The sequence below is a fragment of the Rana temporaria genome, chromosome 3, assembly GCF_905171775.1.
Source record: "Rana temporaria chromosome 3, aRanTem1.1, whole genome shotgun sequence".
NCBI lineage: Eukaryota > Metazoa > Chordata > Amphibia > Anura > Ranidae > Rana > Rana temporaria.
Window position 1 is genome coordinate 281,315,951 of NC_053491.1, and position 15,785 is coordinate 281,331,735.

A 15,785-nucleotide genomic window follows, 5' to 3' on the forward strand; every position below is an offset into this window, starting at 1 on the left:
AGCTTGTTCTTTGTCATCACTTTTAATGTATTCTACGAGTTTTATTACAATAAAACCTTTTTCATATGATTTTGTCCTGCACCATTGGCACGCTTTTTTCCTTTTTCTTTTCATGTTTTGGCGGATTAAGTTATTTTCAAGTTGTTCCATCGTGCCCTTCATCAGGGTTTTTCCTATCTGGAGTTGTCTCAACATCTGTTGGTAACAGGGTGGATACCCTGTGAGCTTTGAGCTTTTTTCTACAAGTCCAGGATACCATTTATCAAGCTGTGGATCATCTGGCCTAGTGGTTATGTCAGTGGTTCCTGCTACTCATGCCGCATACACACGATCGGTTAAACTGATGAGAATGGTCTGATGGACCGTTTTCATCCATCCAAACTGATCGTGTGTGGGCGCCATCAGTTATTTAACCATTGGTTAAAAAAAAGCCAACTTGTTTTAAATTTAACCAATGGATTCCTAACCGATAGAACAAAACATATTGTTAGTAGGCACGACCATCGGTTAAAAATCCATGCATCCTCAGAATCAAGTCGACGCATGCTTGGAAGCATTGAACTTTGTTTTTTTAGCACGTCGTTGTGTTTTACGTCATCGCGCTCTGACACGATCGTTTTTTTAACCGATGTTGTGTAGGCGCGACGGACCATCAGTCAGCTTCATCGGTTAACCGATGAAAACGGTCCATCGGTCCGTTCTCATCGGATGCCCGAATGATCTGCTGTCGTTGACAGGTAGATCTATGGGTTCAGGTAAGCGTATTCCATCTTTTCTTACCCTGTTGACAGAAAGTTCCATCCTTATGGTTACACGTTCATCTTCACCGGCCCTTCACATGTTATGTTGATGGACATTTCCTCATCACATTTTTTCTTCCACGTGGACTTATTATTTTTATATTTATATTCACGTCATTTTATTGTCTATGTTTTATTGTGTACACTCAACGTTCACACTCACTTAGTGAGGTTTTTTAGTACCACTAGCACTACATTCACATTACCTATGTCTGGATAATTAAAATCCCCCATTATGATACTTCCCATCATTGATGCTAATCCAAATTGTGATAGGAGATCTGGCTCCCCCTCCTCCCTCAGGTTAGGGGGCCTATAGAATAATACCAGTATTATTTTCCACTTAGCTTCATCCCTTTGGAGCTCTATCCATAAGAATTCCACCTCCTCCCTAGCTCCCTTAGTGATGTCATCTCTCACATTCACTTGTACATTAATCTTAATATATAGGCATACCCCCCCCCCCTTTTTACCCGCTCTATCCTTGTGATAAAGTGTATACCCTTGAATGGTTGCCAGCCAATTATGAGAGCTGTGCAACCAGGTCTCTGAAATTCCCACAAAATCTAAATCCTCCTCCTACAACTGTATTTCTAGCTCACCCATCTTGTCCACCAGGCTCCTGGCATTGATGAACATGCCACGTCGTTTAGACTGGTCGCATACTATCCTCTTATTGGGTGTTCCCAGATTAAAACTAGGACATTCTACTATACTTACCTTGGGTTTATGTGCCTTGGTTACCCTACCACTAATGCCCCCAAAACTACTGGAATATGTTCCGCGCTGACTATCTCTACCTCTGGACCCTCCTCCCCATTGCCTAGTTTAAAAACCCCTCTAACTTTTTGGTAATCTTCATTCCCAGATGATCTGCACCCTCCTCAATTAGGTGCAGTCCATCCTTTATATAGTACTGGTTATCGTCTGAGAAGTCAGCCCAGCCCTCCAGGAACCCAAACCCTTCCTTACTACACCAGCTTCTCATCCACTTGTTTACTTCCCTAATCTCCCTCTGCCTTCTGGTGTGGCTCAATGTACCATTAGTATTCCTGAGAATACTACCTTGGAGGTCCTTTTCCTCAATTTAGCTCCCAAGTCTCTAAAATCGTTCTTTAGGACACTCCATCTGCCTCTGACTTTGTCATTGGTGCCAACGTGCACCATGACAGAGGCACTTCCAATGATGGCAGGTGAGTACTGACTCCTATTTAACATGAGCTTGAATGTGATTGCTTAATTATGAACACAGCTACATCCCCAGTTATAAGAGGGTGTGCACACTTATGTAACCACATTATTAAAACATTTATTTTTACTTCCTGCCCCCTAAAAGATTTCAGCTTGTTTTAGTTTTACAGTTTATAGGTCACATTCAAGGTGGAAAACGTTCTGAAATGATCTATTATAGTCTCGTATTTTTATATCACAAAAACCTGACATTTTAACAGGGGTGTGTAGACTTTTCATATCCACTGTATACTGCATATAGAACATCCTACCTAAATCTGCCTACACTCTATAGTATATTAATGTGCTTTTACTAAACAAATGCTGTATATATAAGTTATTTACAATTATAGGTAAACAATACAAGACTGACAGTTATACATACAACACATTCCTAGCAAATAAGCATGAATAATAATCAGTATACAATAAGAATACATTAAAGAGTTACTTAGCTCAGGTTATAGTGGTTTCACGATCTCCATAAGCAAACAGGATCCCAGGCTCTACTGAGCTAGCAATTGCAGGAAACCTAGCAAAAGTGTCATAGTTTCTTCTGGCACAGACCTTTGTTGTTGTTGTGTCATTGTCAAATCCTCCAGCAGAACTGTCCCTCACCACATGGCTTCTTCAATTCCTCCTCCCTCTCCCTACTTCCTGTAGCATAATTTCCTGTCCTGCGCTCATGAAGCAGTCCAACAGGTTTGTTAGCACATGAATAAGAGAAAATTTGAATTCTTGTAAACAATACATGGACTTAAAATGTTGTTCCATATATATGCTATAAAAATCAATGATAGAAACATGTTAAAGATATTGGGATGGACAGACCATTCACCTTTGTCCAGGTGACGACAGCTGGGAAAATCTTCTTTTCAATTGTCCACTCCCAAGGTGTGAATAGCAGAGGTTGCTAGGCAATGCTTTTATGTCCAGGAGATGACCAGACTTGCTTCCTTCCAGATTGCCTGGCTCCCGGTTCACCCCTGATAACTTCTATAGGCCCCTGCCATTGTCTGGGTGCATGCTGCCTGGGAGTTTCTGTGGTGGGGGGGTGGGGGTGGGGTCCAGTGGGTCAGGGTCAATTTTATTGACTATTTTTTCCAAGCTCTAAGATCTTGATAGGAAGCTTGGCTTCCCTGTGTGACCATGTTCCCCGGACTTTGAGAAACTGAAACATCCCTTCCCAGCCTGTGAGGCTGTCTATCATTTACCTCCTTCCATGAAGGTGGGAAAGGGACTTTTTTCCCATTTCTAACTATTTAACAATGCATCTATGTAATGCTGGATTGGTAATCCACCAAGCTAGGGAGTCCCCTGCTGGGCTGGAGGAAAGCATAGGGAAGTCTATTTTACTAACAGAAAAGCTGCACATACAACTGCAGAAAATACAATTCCTAGTATGCAAAGTATAACAAGATATGTCTGCAACATGCACAAGCTGATTATCTTCCTAGCAAAAAAGCATGTACAATATGCATGCAACAGGCATACTAAACAGCTATTTAACCTGGATCTTTCTTTGGTGATGGAATCTTATCATGGCTTCTTGCTTTTTAATCCTGGTACACACTATTCGTTTTTGGGTTGAACGAAAAAAAACGATCAGCTCCGATCAGAACTGCTATACTAACTATGTGAAGGTAGTACAGCGACCTCCGCCACTGAGCTATTGTGTTCGGACAGGGGGACTGCCCCCACCAGAACACACCGATCAATGCTCTTTCCAACTGGCATCCAACACTTCGTTGGATCATTTTATTCAGCACCACTCATAAAAGTCCCATGGGCATATTCTTTTTTTGGTTTGTTCTGGACACTCAACAATAAGTTTGTTGAATTCAGACAAACAGCTTTAGGCAACAAAGTTGAAATACAAACATGATAGTTCTTTTACCTACCAAAGGATTCCTGTTTCTGTGTATTCATTTCTGAGATTTACACAGTACTACCAGACAGCACAGCCTGACTGGTGCTTTGAATTTTCTCTATTGCAGTTAGGTCATGCAATTAAGTCCTCAACCTGCCACAAAGCCTACTAAAGGTAGGAAAAAAGCAAAATGATGAAAAAGCAGAATGATGACTACATCTCTCTGTGCACTAGTCTTGCAAGTTCGCATTCAGCACATGAGTGTTGCAAAACACATGACTGGCTCCCTATGCTGTCCCTTGTTCTCACAGTAAGGCTTTTGCTGTACAGAGGATTGTGCAAACTGATGTCAATACAAAATCAGGCTTTTGGTTTAGTTACTTTTAAAAATACAGGGTCGGATTCAGATACCTGTGCGTATCTCTCTGGCTGGCGTAACGTATCCTAGATAGGTTACGCCGCTGTAACTTTGGGCGCAAGTTCCGTATTCAGAAAGAACTTGCGCCCTAAGTTACGGCGGCGTAACGCATGTAGGCCGACGTAAGCCCGCCTAATTCAAATGGGGATATGGGGGGCGTGTTTTATTAAAATTTTGATTGACCCCGCGTATTTGACGTTTTTTTGTACGGCGCATGCGCCGTTCGTGAAAATATCCCAGTGCGCATGCTCGAAAATCCACCGCAAAACGTCATTGCTTTCGACGTGAACGTAAATTACGTCCAGCCGTATTCGCGAACGACTTACACAAACGACGTAAAAAATTCAAAACTCGGCGCGGGAACGACGGCCATACTTAACATAGGATACGCCGCACATACCCCTCATATAGCAGGGGTAACTTTACGCTGGAAAAAGCCGAACGCAAACAACGTAAAAAAAAAGCGCCGGGCGGTCGTTCGTTTCTGAATCGACGTAAATAGTAATCTGCATATTCCTCGCGTAAACAAACGGAAGCGCCACCTAGCGGCCAGCGTAAATATACAGCCTAAGATCCGACGGTGTAAGACACTTACACCTGTCGGATCTATGAATCAGTCGCATAGATACGACCGAGCGCACTCAGAGATACGACGGCGTATCAGGAGATACGCCATAGTATCTCTTTCTGAATCCGGCCCACACTTTTTACATCTGCCCAAAGTCATCTTTGGAAAAGTGACACAAAACTATATCCTTATTCTCCAAAAATAATCTATACACATCTTTTAAGCAGGTGGGAGATGGAGATGGAGAATGGAGAATGGATGGACAGCCGCACTCCAAAAAGTCTTGTTGAAAAAAGACGTGCTCTTTATTGTAAAAGGGAAAAAATGCACAGCACACAACAGCAAAAAATAATCTATACACATCTTTTACTTTATGGCCCTGAAAACATACTTTAGGGCACATAACAGTGCCCTAAAAGCTATTGTAGCTTGATGAGTAATGGCTAATATGTTAATAAAAAATTGTTTATATGTGCAACTGATTAAACAATGCTATCGGTTGCTTTCCAAACAACATTTTTATTAGTTGTACATGAATATTCATATTCCATTTAAAGAATCAAGCCACCAAACACTGTCAGTTCATGGGATATATCCTAGAGAGTTAAATCCCTAAACTTTGAGATATTTTTCATAGAAACTGTACTTCAAATTTCAGGATTGCACAAAATTGACATTACTATTTTTAAAGCTATAATATGAAGAATGAAGCAAAAAAAAAAAAAAAAAAGCAAGAGCACACAAATTTGCAATGACATAAAGCATTTGTAAGTGGGTGGATTAAATGAAAGAAACTAGGGCAAGATAATATCACAGCTGGAGTCCCTAAGCGATATGACTCAGCCCAACAGATTTAAAGTGTTTATTAAACCAAAAAAAAAAAAGATTTCCTGTGCTCATGCTGTGTAATCTGCCCTCCTCTAAACTGTAAAAAAAATTCCCTGAACCACTTCCTGTATCGCCTCTCCCCTCTCTATACTGACCACAAAAATCAGGGCTACTGAGCCCTGACCACCAAGGTCAGAGTGCATCCCTCCGTCATATGCAGCTGTCCTCTCTGGTCTCCTCTCTCCCCCTTTACACCCTCCTTCCTGCCTTTCAGCTTGTGTCTGTGTGTCTCTGTCTCCGCCCCCACCCGCCCCCTGCCGCTATTAGAAAACTAAAAATGTAACATGCTCACTGCCAGCCCCTCTATGTTACATAGTTACATAGTTAGTCAGGTTGAAAAAAGACACAAGTCCATCCAGTTCAACCATAAAAAAAAAAAAAAATATTGTACAATCCCATATACCTAGATTGTATCTTCTAGATTGTAGAGCAGGGCCCTCTGATTCCTCCTGTATTGTATTGTAATTGTACTGTCTTCCCTGAAGTTGTAAAGCGCTGCGCAAACTGTTGGCGCTATATAAATACTGTATAATAATAATATACCCAATTCTATACCCACAGTTGATCCAGAGGAAGGCAAAAAAAAAACAGCAGAGCATGATCCAATTTGCTACAGCAGGGGAAAAAATTCCATCCTAGCATAGCACACTGCATTATTTTTTTATAAAAACAAGCATTGTAAATATTGATTTAGTGCTGTCTTAAGCCGGTCATGTTACTCTCGGCCGGTTTCCAGGGCTACTGCAGGTGGGGCTGAGCGGTCATGTGATCTCCCTGGCTGATGTCAGAGGGAGATCACTGCCCCTCCTGCAGAAGCCATCCATCGGAGCTGCACAACAGCCACGAGTCATGTGACCGGCCTGAATACAGCTCTAAATAGGTGTTTTTCTAAAAGTCTAATGCAGTGAGCTATGACAGGCTCTAATAGAGGGTCGGGTAGTGTTTGAGTTATTTGGGTTAACAAACCCTTTAAATGAAAGTAAAATATTATTTCTGAGTGGATTAAACCCTTTAGTTTAACAGGTTACAATTAGGAACACAGACATGTGATAAAAAAACAATTATGTGTCAACAGTTTACTCATTTTGTTTCAGCAAGCAAGCCCTTGTAGATCATTTGAAAATGTTGACATTAGCATTGAAGTGATGTCATGTATATACAGTAGATGTTCCATCTAGTGAACTATTACATGATGCCTGCTATCTTGCATAAATTACACATAGCTTGCATGTATCCTGCAAGATAACCATTGGACAGTGTTATTACAGATAATTTCCCAGCAATACCACTGTATTTTACTACATGCCATAATGGTCTAGGGCAGTGATGGCGACTCTTGGCACCCCAGATGTTTTGGAACTACATTTGCCATGATGCTCAGCTACATTGCAGAGTGCCATTACTGGTCTAGGGAGTGTTGAGTAAAGTTTTGTTCAGTTGGTCATTTTAACCATTTGTGGTCACTAGATGTTATACACATGCCCAAAAAAAAGGTCTTGGTGAGCAGTTCCCCTTCCAACACCTGGATTCTGTTGAATCCATTACCCACACTCTGTGCTATCTGCTTTGCTTGCAATTGAGGGTTGGTGAACTGGCAGACTTTATCTACCATCTAGGTTTGTTTTAGAGAATGACAACCTGCAACCAGCTATCTTTAGTTTCTGGCATGCATGAAAAATCTGTAGACCCTGGTGCATAGACCACTGAACATCATATTGCCCATATAGTCACCCCCAGTGTATAGATTGCATTCATATTTTTGCCAACCAAATTATTTTACATTTTTCTACATTGAACCTCATTTAAGGGTAGTGTAGTTGCCGACCCCATTAATTTATTTGGATCTTTTTGCAAGTTTTCCACATCCTGCAGAGAAGTTATTGCCCTGCTTAGCTTAGTTTCGTCCGCAAATACAGAGATCACACTGCTTACCCCATCCTCTAGGTCAGTGATGGCGAACCTTGGCACCCCAGATGTTTTGGAACTACAATTCCCACGATGCTTCACTACACTGCAGAGTGCATGAGCATCATGGGAAATGTAGTTGCAAAACATCTGGGGTGCCAAGGTTCGCCATCACTGCTCTAGGTTGTTGATGAATGAATTAAACAGGATTGGTCCCAGCACAGAACCCTGGGGGACCCCACTACCCACCCCTGACCATTCCGAGTACTCCCCATTTATCACCACCCTCTGAACTCGCCATTGCAGACAGTTTTCAATCCATATACTCAACCTATGGTCCATGCCAACGGACCTTATTTTGTACAGTACACATTTATGGGGAACTGTGTCAAATGCTTTTTCAAAATCCAGATACACCACGACTTCGGGCCTTCCTTTATCTAGATGGCAACTCACCTCCTCATGGAAGGTTAATAGATTGGTTTGGCAAGAACGATTCTTCATGAATCCACGCTGATTACTGCTAATGATACTGTTCTCATTACTAAAATGTTGTATATAGTTCCTTGTCATGCCCTCTAAGAGCTTACATACTATTGATGTTAGGCTAACTGGTCTGTAATTGCCAGGGATGTATTTTGGGCCCTTATTAAATATTGGTGCTACATTGGCTTTTCTCCAATCAGCTGGTACCATTCCAGTCAGTAGACTGTCAGTAAAAAATTAGGAACAATGGTCTGGCAATTACTTGACCGAGTTCCCTAAGTACCCTCGGGTAAAAGCCATCTGGTCCCGGTGATTTATTAATGTTAAGTTTCCCAAGTCTAATTTTAATTCTGTCCTCTGTTTATCATGGCGGTGCTTCCTGTGATGTATCATGAGGATATACACTGCAGTTTTGGTTACTGAAGCCCCCCCGTTTCCCTTGTGAAGACTGAGTAGAAGAATAAATTCAATTATTTCGCCATCTCCCCATCCTTTGTAACCAGATGTCCTGCCTCATTCTTTATGGGGCCAATATGGTCTGTCCTCCCTTTTTTATTGTTTACATACTTAAAGAATTTCTTGGGATTTTTTTGCTCTCCTTTGCTATGTATCTTTCATGTTCTAATTGCACCCTTACAGTTCTTGTTGCATTCTTTATAAAGTCTGAATGCTGATGATGATCTCTCAACCTTGTATTTTTTTAAGGCCTTTTCCTTTGCTTTTATATACATTTTTACATTGGAGTTAAGCCATCCAGGACTTTTGTTCGCTCTTTTAAATGTATTACCCAATGGGATGCATTGGCTAATGCCCTTATTTAAAATGTTCTTAAAGCAAACCCATGTCTCCTACATGTTCTTTGTTCCTAAGATTTTATCCCAATTTATGCCTTCTAGCAAGGTTCGTAGTTTAGGTAAGTTGGCTCTTTTTAAATTCAGTTTCTTTGTATTCCCCTTATGTTTCCTATTTGTGTGATTTATACTGAAGCCAATTGACCTGTGATGGCTGTTACCTAAATTGCCCGTATTTCCACATCTGTGATCAGGTCTGTATTGTTGGTAATCAGTAGATCCAGTAATGCTTTATTTCTAGTTGGTGCGTCTACCATCTGACCCATAAAATTGTCCTGCAAGACATTTAGGAACTATCGTGCCTATATTGTGAAATAGAAACTATACAAGTACAATACATCCTATTTCAAGGGTTTTGCATTCAGAATCATGCAGGCAATTACAGGTAAGGTTTGAAACTAAACAGGGCCTACTATACAGCTATAGGGCTACTTTGCTTTTCATGAGTGCTTTAATTTTCTATTTTTAGAGTATTCAGCACTTATTTTATCTGAGGTCAAGAAATACACTGTATATAACCTAATCTTTTGCCCTGTGTTTTTGTGTGTATACACCCTAGTGCACATTCATAACAAGCAGTGTCCATATACATAAATTCCTTCCACAGTACTTCTTGTTGATAGGAGTTGAGAGCCAACTTTTAAAGGAATTTATGTATATGGTCACCTCTTATTGTGAATTGTTTAAAGGGCACACATGAATGTTTTTAATTTCTTATATGTGGTATGAATGTGCACTAGGGTGTATACACACAAAAACACTGGACACAGCATTAGGGTATACATTTATTTTATTCATAAAAAATAAGAGCTAGGAACACTGAAAACACTATTATTTTGCATAGATAGGAGCACAGCCGCTAATGATGTATTCACAACACAATTTTAACACAGCTTTCCACCCAAAGAACACACAGAAAACAATTGTTTTCTGTGTGTCCCATTCACATTGCAACGCAGTCCAGAGCTGAAGCAAGATGTGATAAAATGCAGACATGTAGCATTTTATTGCAGCACACTGTATTGGATTGCATTTCGCTGTACAGCAGTGCAGTGCATCACGCTGCTGTACAGTGACATGAATGAAGTGTACTTTTATACACTTCAAAAAAAGTTTTTAGAAATACAGAAACAAGGGAGCTGTGTGTGATGCACCCGCTGTTATCAATCGGCCCAGTGAGGTGGGAGAGAGCTAGGAGTGCTGCTGCTCTCAAGCACAGCACTGGATCTAGATCGGGCTAATTTTTTTAGTTGAAAATAACAAACATGTTATACAGGCATACCCCACTTTTAAGTACACAATGGGACCAGAGCATGTATGTAAAACGAAAATGTACTTAAAGTGAAACAATACCTTTTTTCACTTCTAGGGTGTAGTGGGGGGTCAGGAGCTGTAGTGGGGGTGTCAGGAGCTGTAGTGGGGGTGTCAGGAGCACACTGGAACAGGGTGGGGTATGCTCTCGGAGCTTCAGCTCCTTCTGCTGCGGCTGCAAAATGTCTGTAAAGTACTTATAAGGCACTTTACATACACTCGCAGGTATGTCCTTACTCGCGAGTGTATGTAAAGTGAGTGTACTTAAAGCGGGGTATGCCTGTATTTACCTGCTCTGTGTAGTGGTTTTGCACAGAGAAGCCCATATCGTCCTCTTCTCGGGTCCCTCGTTGGTGCTCCTGGCTCCTTCCTCCTGTTGAGTGCCCCCACAGCAAGCAGCTTGCTATGGGGGCATCCAAGCCGAGCCACAGCTCCCCAGACACTGAGCCAAGGCCTGGCCCCGCCCCTTTCTCTCCTCATTGGCTGACTGACTTTAAATGACCACAGTGGGAGCCAATGGTACCGCACTGCTGTCTCAGCCAATGAGAAGGTAGGGAAGTCCCGGGCAGCTGAGACACTGAATACACCATACACCTTTCACACCATACTGAAATGCTTTTCATTTGTATGCATTCATATGTGCTGCAGAGTAAATGATGTGCATAGAAAACTATTGACCTGCATTTATCCAGAAATGTGCAGGTCACTGGAAATGGAGAGAACAAGCCCTTGAGGGTGCATTCTCTCAGGCATTTAGTACACGCTGCAAGTTCCAGCGGCAAGAATCTGCAGATTCCTGCAGTTGAAATCACAGGCATGTGTAAACAGCTACCCATGACTTGCACAACCAGAGATTTTGGGCCAAGTGCTGGGTCATGAGAGAAATCAGGTAATCAACCAATGGAAAAGAAAGAAAAACAGTTCTTCTACAAGTAGTACAGCATAGCAAGATATTTTACAATACAAATCAACATGCTACTCACAAACACATGTCAACAGCAGTGCAACAGATGGGTACCGCATGCTACAGGGTTACAGCAGACAAATTAAGTCTGTTTCCTTTGTAATGGACAGGACCCTTACAAGGATTTGGTCTCTTTGCTATTCAAGCCCAGTTCCTCTCCAGATTGTAGATATCACCTTTGAACCCATTCTCTCAGAGGGCTTCTTGAAGGGGATCAATTTACAGCAGAACCTCACCCGAAATGGGAAGTTCCACTTTTCTGCCTCCCCCTCCCTCCTCTACCACTTTTGGACATTTACATTTTAGGGGGGGGAGTGAGTACCTAGTTTTTACAGGTACCCACTCCCACTTCCGCTTGAACTGTACAGGCTATTAAAGCAGAAGTTCACCCCTTTATTTTGCCTGCAGCCTTCTGGGACATTTCACAGGTCCCAAAGGGCTGCAGGACCATTCACAAACGGCAGCGCAGCTCATGCCTGTGCAGGTAAAAGCTGACTGTGAAGCCTCACAAAGTCACAACTGGCTTCCCTTAGTAAACATGGCGGCACCTGGGACCCGAAGACCAGCAAAGAATTGGCCTGGGTAAGGATGGCACTGGATCTCTGGACAGGTAAGTGTCCTTTATCAGTATTTGTAGCTGCTGACTTTATTTGACTGATTTTTTTGGGGGAAACCTAAGCTCCTCTTTAAGTTCTATGTACTGTTTTTTTTTAGTGATATGTCTCTTCTTAAATGTGGATGCATGATATTTTTTCAATGGGTATAATCTAATATACATTAAGATCTGTGGTGAGAACAGCCACATTTTCTCTTAGGCCAATAACTCCTATTTAGTGGCCAGTGATTCCTTCTCTGCAGCTCCATAGTAGTAATGTTTATGGTAATGTTCTTCCCCCTCAGGATGGGGGACACCAAGCAGCATTAACATTACATTTTTTTTTTGCAGCACTTCTTAGGGCACAACAAGATGTTCACTATACACAAAGGTTCGCTGCTTAGTTCATTGAGACCACTTGGCCTCTACTTCTTCACCAATGTGCACTTGCCCTTGTAATTAGGGAAAATCCATAAAACGAAACCATTCAGAGCATGGATCATGGGAATTTTTTGGAAGCATGCACTCAGGCAGATAATGAGTAATGATATTATGTTTGATCCTTGATTTTAACGTTCATGTCAGGGCAAATATATATATATATATATATATATATATATATATATATATATATATATATATATATATATATATATGCATATATATGCAGTACATTCCTGCCATACATGCACATTTGTCCACGTTTTATCCCTTTATAGACCCTACAAGTACAGAAAAATACCTGTTGATCTGCCAGAAATGCGCTCAACTCTTAATTTCCTTGCTTTATGCTGACAACACACAACATTTCTGTGTACATAATGAAGTCAGCCCCTCCAGCTTTTTTTTTCTTTTATTAAACTGATCTGAATCCTCAACCCCACAAAATAGGGACACATTGGGGGTTATTTACGAAAGGCAAAACCACTTTGCACTATAAGTGAAAACTACAAGTGCAAAGTGCACTTGAAATTGCACTGAAAGTGCACTTGGAAGTGCCGTTGCTGTAAATCTGAGGGGTAGATCTAAAATGAGGGGAAGCTCTGCTGATATTATCATCCAATCATGTGCAAGCTAAAATGCTGTTTTTTTATTTATTTTCCTTGCATTTCCCCCTCGGATCTACAGCGACAATTTCAAGTGCACTTTGCACTTGTAGTTGGAATTGTAGTGCAAAGTGGATTTGCCTTTCGTAAATAACCCCCATTGCTATGTAGTTCAAGATATGAACAGGGAGGGCTAATTACACCCCTTGAGATTACATAAGAACTGTGCACAGTACACGGGATAGCTCTTAATTTCTGACATGATCAACAGTTTTCTTTCCACTTATCCAACAGTTATAACAGAAGCTTTCAATGATATGTTTAACAGATGAAAAGGACGCTTTCAATGGTACAGAATGAAAAGGAAGCAAATAACAGAAGTTCAGTGTTAGAGTTTACATACACTTATGTTTGATACTTTTTTTCTGTTATATGATATTGTTTTAAGGGCAGTAGTTAGCACTTTAGTGTTGCAAGGCTAGGGTCCTGGATACAAAGCCCACAAGAAACACTGACTGCATATTGTTTATATGTTATCCCAATGTCTGTGTGTTGTCTGTTGAGGTGTCTCGTCTTGCTGCCACAGCTCAAAAATGTATTGGCAGTTTTAATGCTGACTAAATTAGCCTTAGTCTGAATTTTCTGACCTAGCATTCTATTTTTTTGCGGAAATTAAGGCAAAAATAAAGCAAACGTCCAGTTGGCCTAAACTTGATGTCATCAGGTGTATACAGTATGTAAATATAAGCATATGATATTTTATTTTACACACATTTTTGACACATAACAAAAATCCACATATCAAGCTTTTTGATGATGATTTCATGAATTTTTATGTTTAATGCTGCTGTATGCTGTTGTATGATGGTGTCCTGAAGTATATGTAGACCTACAAAGATCTACACTGTAGAAGGCAACAGGAAAAGCTTTTGCATAGCAATGAATTTATACAAATGGTATCCATAGAGCATGTGGTGATTCTGATGCCAATGCTTAAGCAAGTAAGTCAGAAATAGAAACATCCATTACCTGACTTATTTTGTCGAGGAGCGTAGTCCATAACATACAGCTGACCTGTAAAAGAAATAATGTATAGTAGAGAGATCTCATATTTGGTATAGAACTACGTGGTCCGGTATAGGCAAGACATTTGTCATGTGAATTTAAAAGATGAAAGGGGTGGGGGGTGGTTGGCGACAATGTTATACCATGTATGCATTTACAGTATTTGGATTTTTAAGAGGCCTACATCAATACTGAAAATATTTAAAAACATGCATGCAATATTTTGTTCCGTTGTTACTTGTTTAATGGTATTCCAAAGATTTACTAAGCGTATTAATGCCATATATCGGTTAAAAAAGGTGTTCTCATCAATGCAATATAAAGTTGTAAGAATGAGAGTGATCGTTAGACATAGGCAAATCATCTAAAATCAGCTCCACAGGCAGCTTGCCTAATATTCTCCTATAATAGTTTTCACCAGGTTTGACTTTGCCTTTTTTATTGTGGCTTTATTTTTTCATTTTTTCCACATTATCATTACAATGGATTACAATGTTTGCTGTTTATCACCAAGATAATTCAGACCATGGAAGTTGTAGCAAGGTAACCTTCAAAATCCTAAAACTTTAGTTGGTCTAATGAATTTGCATGAAATTGATGCATTTAAGGCTACAAGCTCCAGAATAAAGATGCTGGGGAACTTTCCTCACCTGAAATGGGTCACTGGAAGTAGAGAAGATCAGAAACTGGATGAAAAAGATAAAAATATCTTTTGGATATTTTTTATTTTATTTGGTGATTGGGAGTCTCCCCATTTTCTGCTCAATGCTGTGGGGCATACAAGCAGGCTTTAATATAAGAAGGGTCTCAAATGCTTGCTACCTTTTTTGATCACACAGCAATATACTCCTTTAGAAGATCTATGCATTTTTTAAATGTTATATTACAAAGAAAGAATCAGCAACACTATAGCAAATTGGTTTGCAGATTAGATGATATTTGCAAATGTAATTGGCCTGGCCAAGGTTCAGGCTGGGTTCACACTTGTCCGACAAACGGTCCTACATTGGGAGCCTCATGTAGCATGACGTGTGAAAATCAATGTTTCCCTATGAGAGCTGTCTTAACTGGTCCTACACAAGTCGGTCCGACTTTGAAAATGCTCCCTGTACTACTTTTGGTCCTGAGGCTGGGTTCACACTACTACACTACTTTCATCCTACTTTGCTCTGCTACATTGGTCCTACATTTATCCTACATTGGTCCTACATCCATCCTACTTTCATGAACAGGATACTACTTTGGTCCGACTTCAATGATATTCAATGGGCCTGAAGTAGGATCAATGTAGGACCAAAAGTAGTACAGGGAGCATTTTCAAAGTCGGACCGACTTGTGTAGGACACTACAAGACGCTCTCATAGGGAAACATTGAACACAGAGCAAAGTAGGATGAAAGTAGTGTAGTAGTGTGAACCCAGCCTTAACCTTAGACTTTGCATTTCCAGATGTCATTTTATCTATTAGCAAAAGTATGCAAGTTCTGAGCACAGGATGGATTGTGACTAGTAGAATTCAATATTTGGATGGAAAATTCACTAAACTATAAAGAGCTCTTTGTGCCATCCTACTCAGCAGAGCCTTGTGGAGTACCATGAGCTGTCTGTCATAGCCCTTGACTTTAAAGGACCATATAATCTAACATCCTAATAGAAATCACAGAAAAACACTCAGGCACAAATAACTGAAAAAAATTTAAAAAAAAAAATTTCTTCTTCTTCTTTTTCAGCAACAGCTCAATTTTCGCTTCAACAGAATTTAGACTTTTTTTATAATGTGGTTAGTACT

The 15,785-nt window shown here is 40.5% G+C and overlaps 1 protein-coding gene across 2 annotated transcripts in view; it reads right to left on the bottom strand.

The window, feature by feature from the left end:
* Positions 1-15,785, bottom strand: part of KCNIP1 (potassium voltage-gated channel interacting protein 1) — a 359,325-nt gene that overhangs the window by 298,576 nt on the left and 44,964 nt on the right. Inside the window, exon 2 of one of the 2 annotated variants that reach the window (XM_040344692.1) lies at positions 13,962-14,006. The exons of the other annotated variant lie outside the window; for it this stretch is intronic. Coding sequence (XP_040200626.1) covers positions 13,962-14,006 — 45 coding nt within the window. The remainder of the gene's footprint in view (positions 1-13,961; positions 14,007-15,785) is intronic. 2 annotated transcript variants of the gene reach the window in all.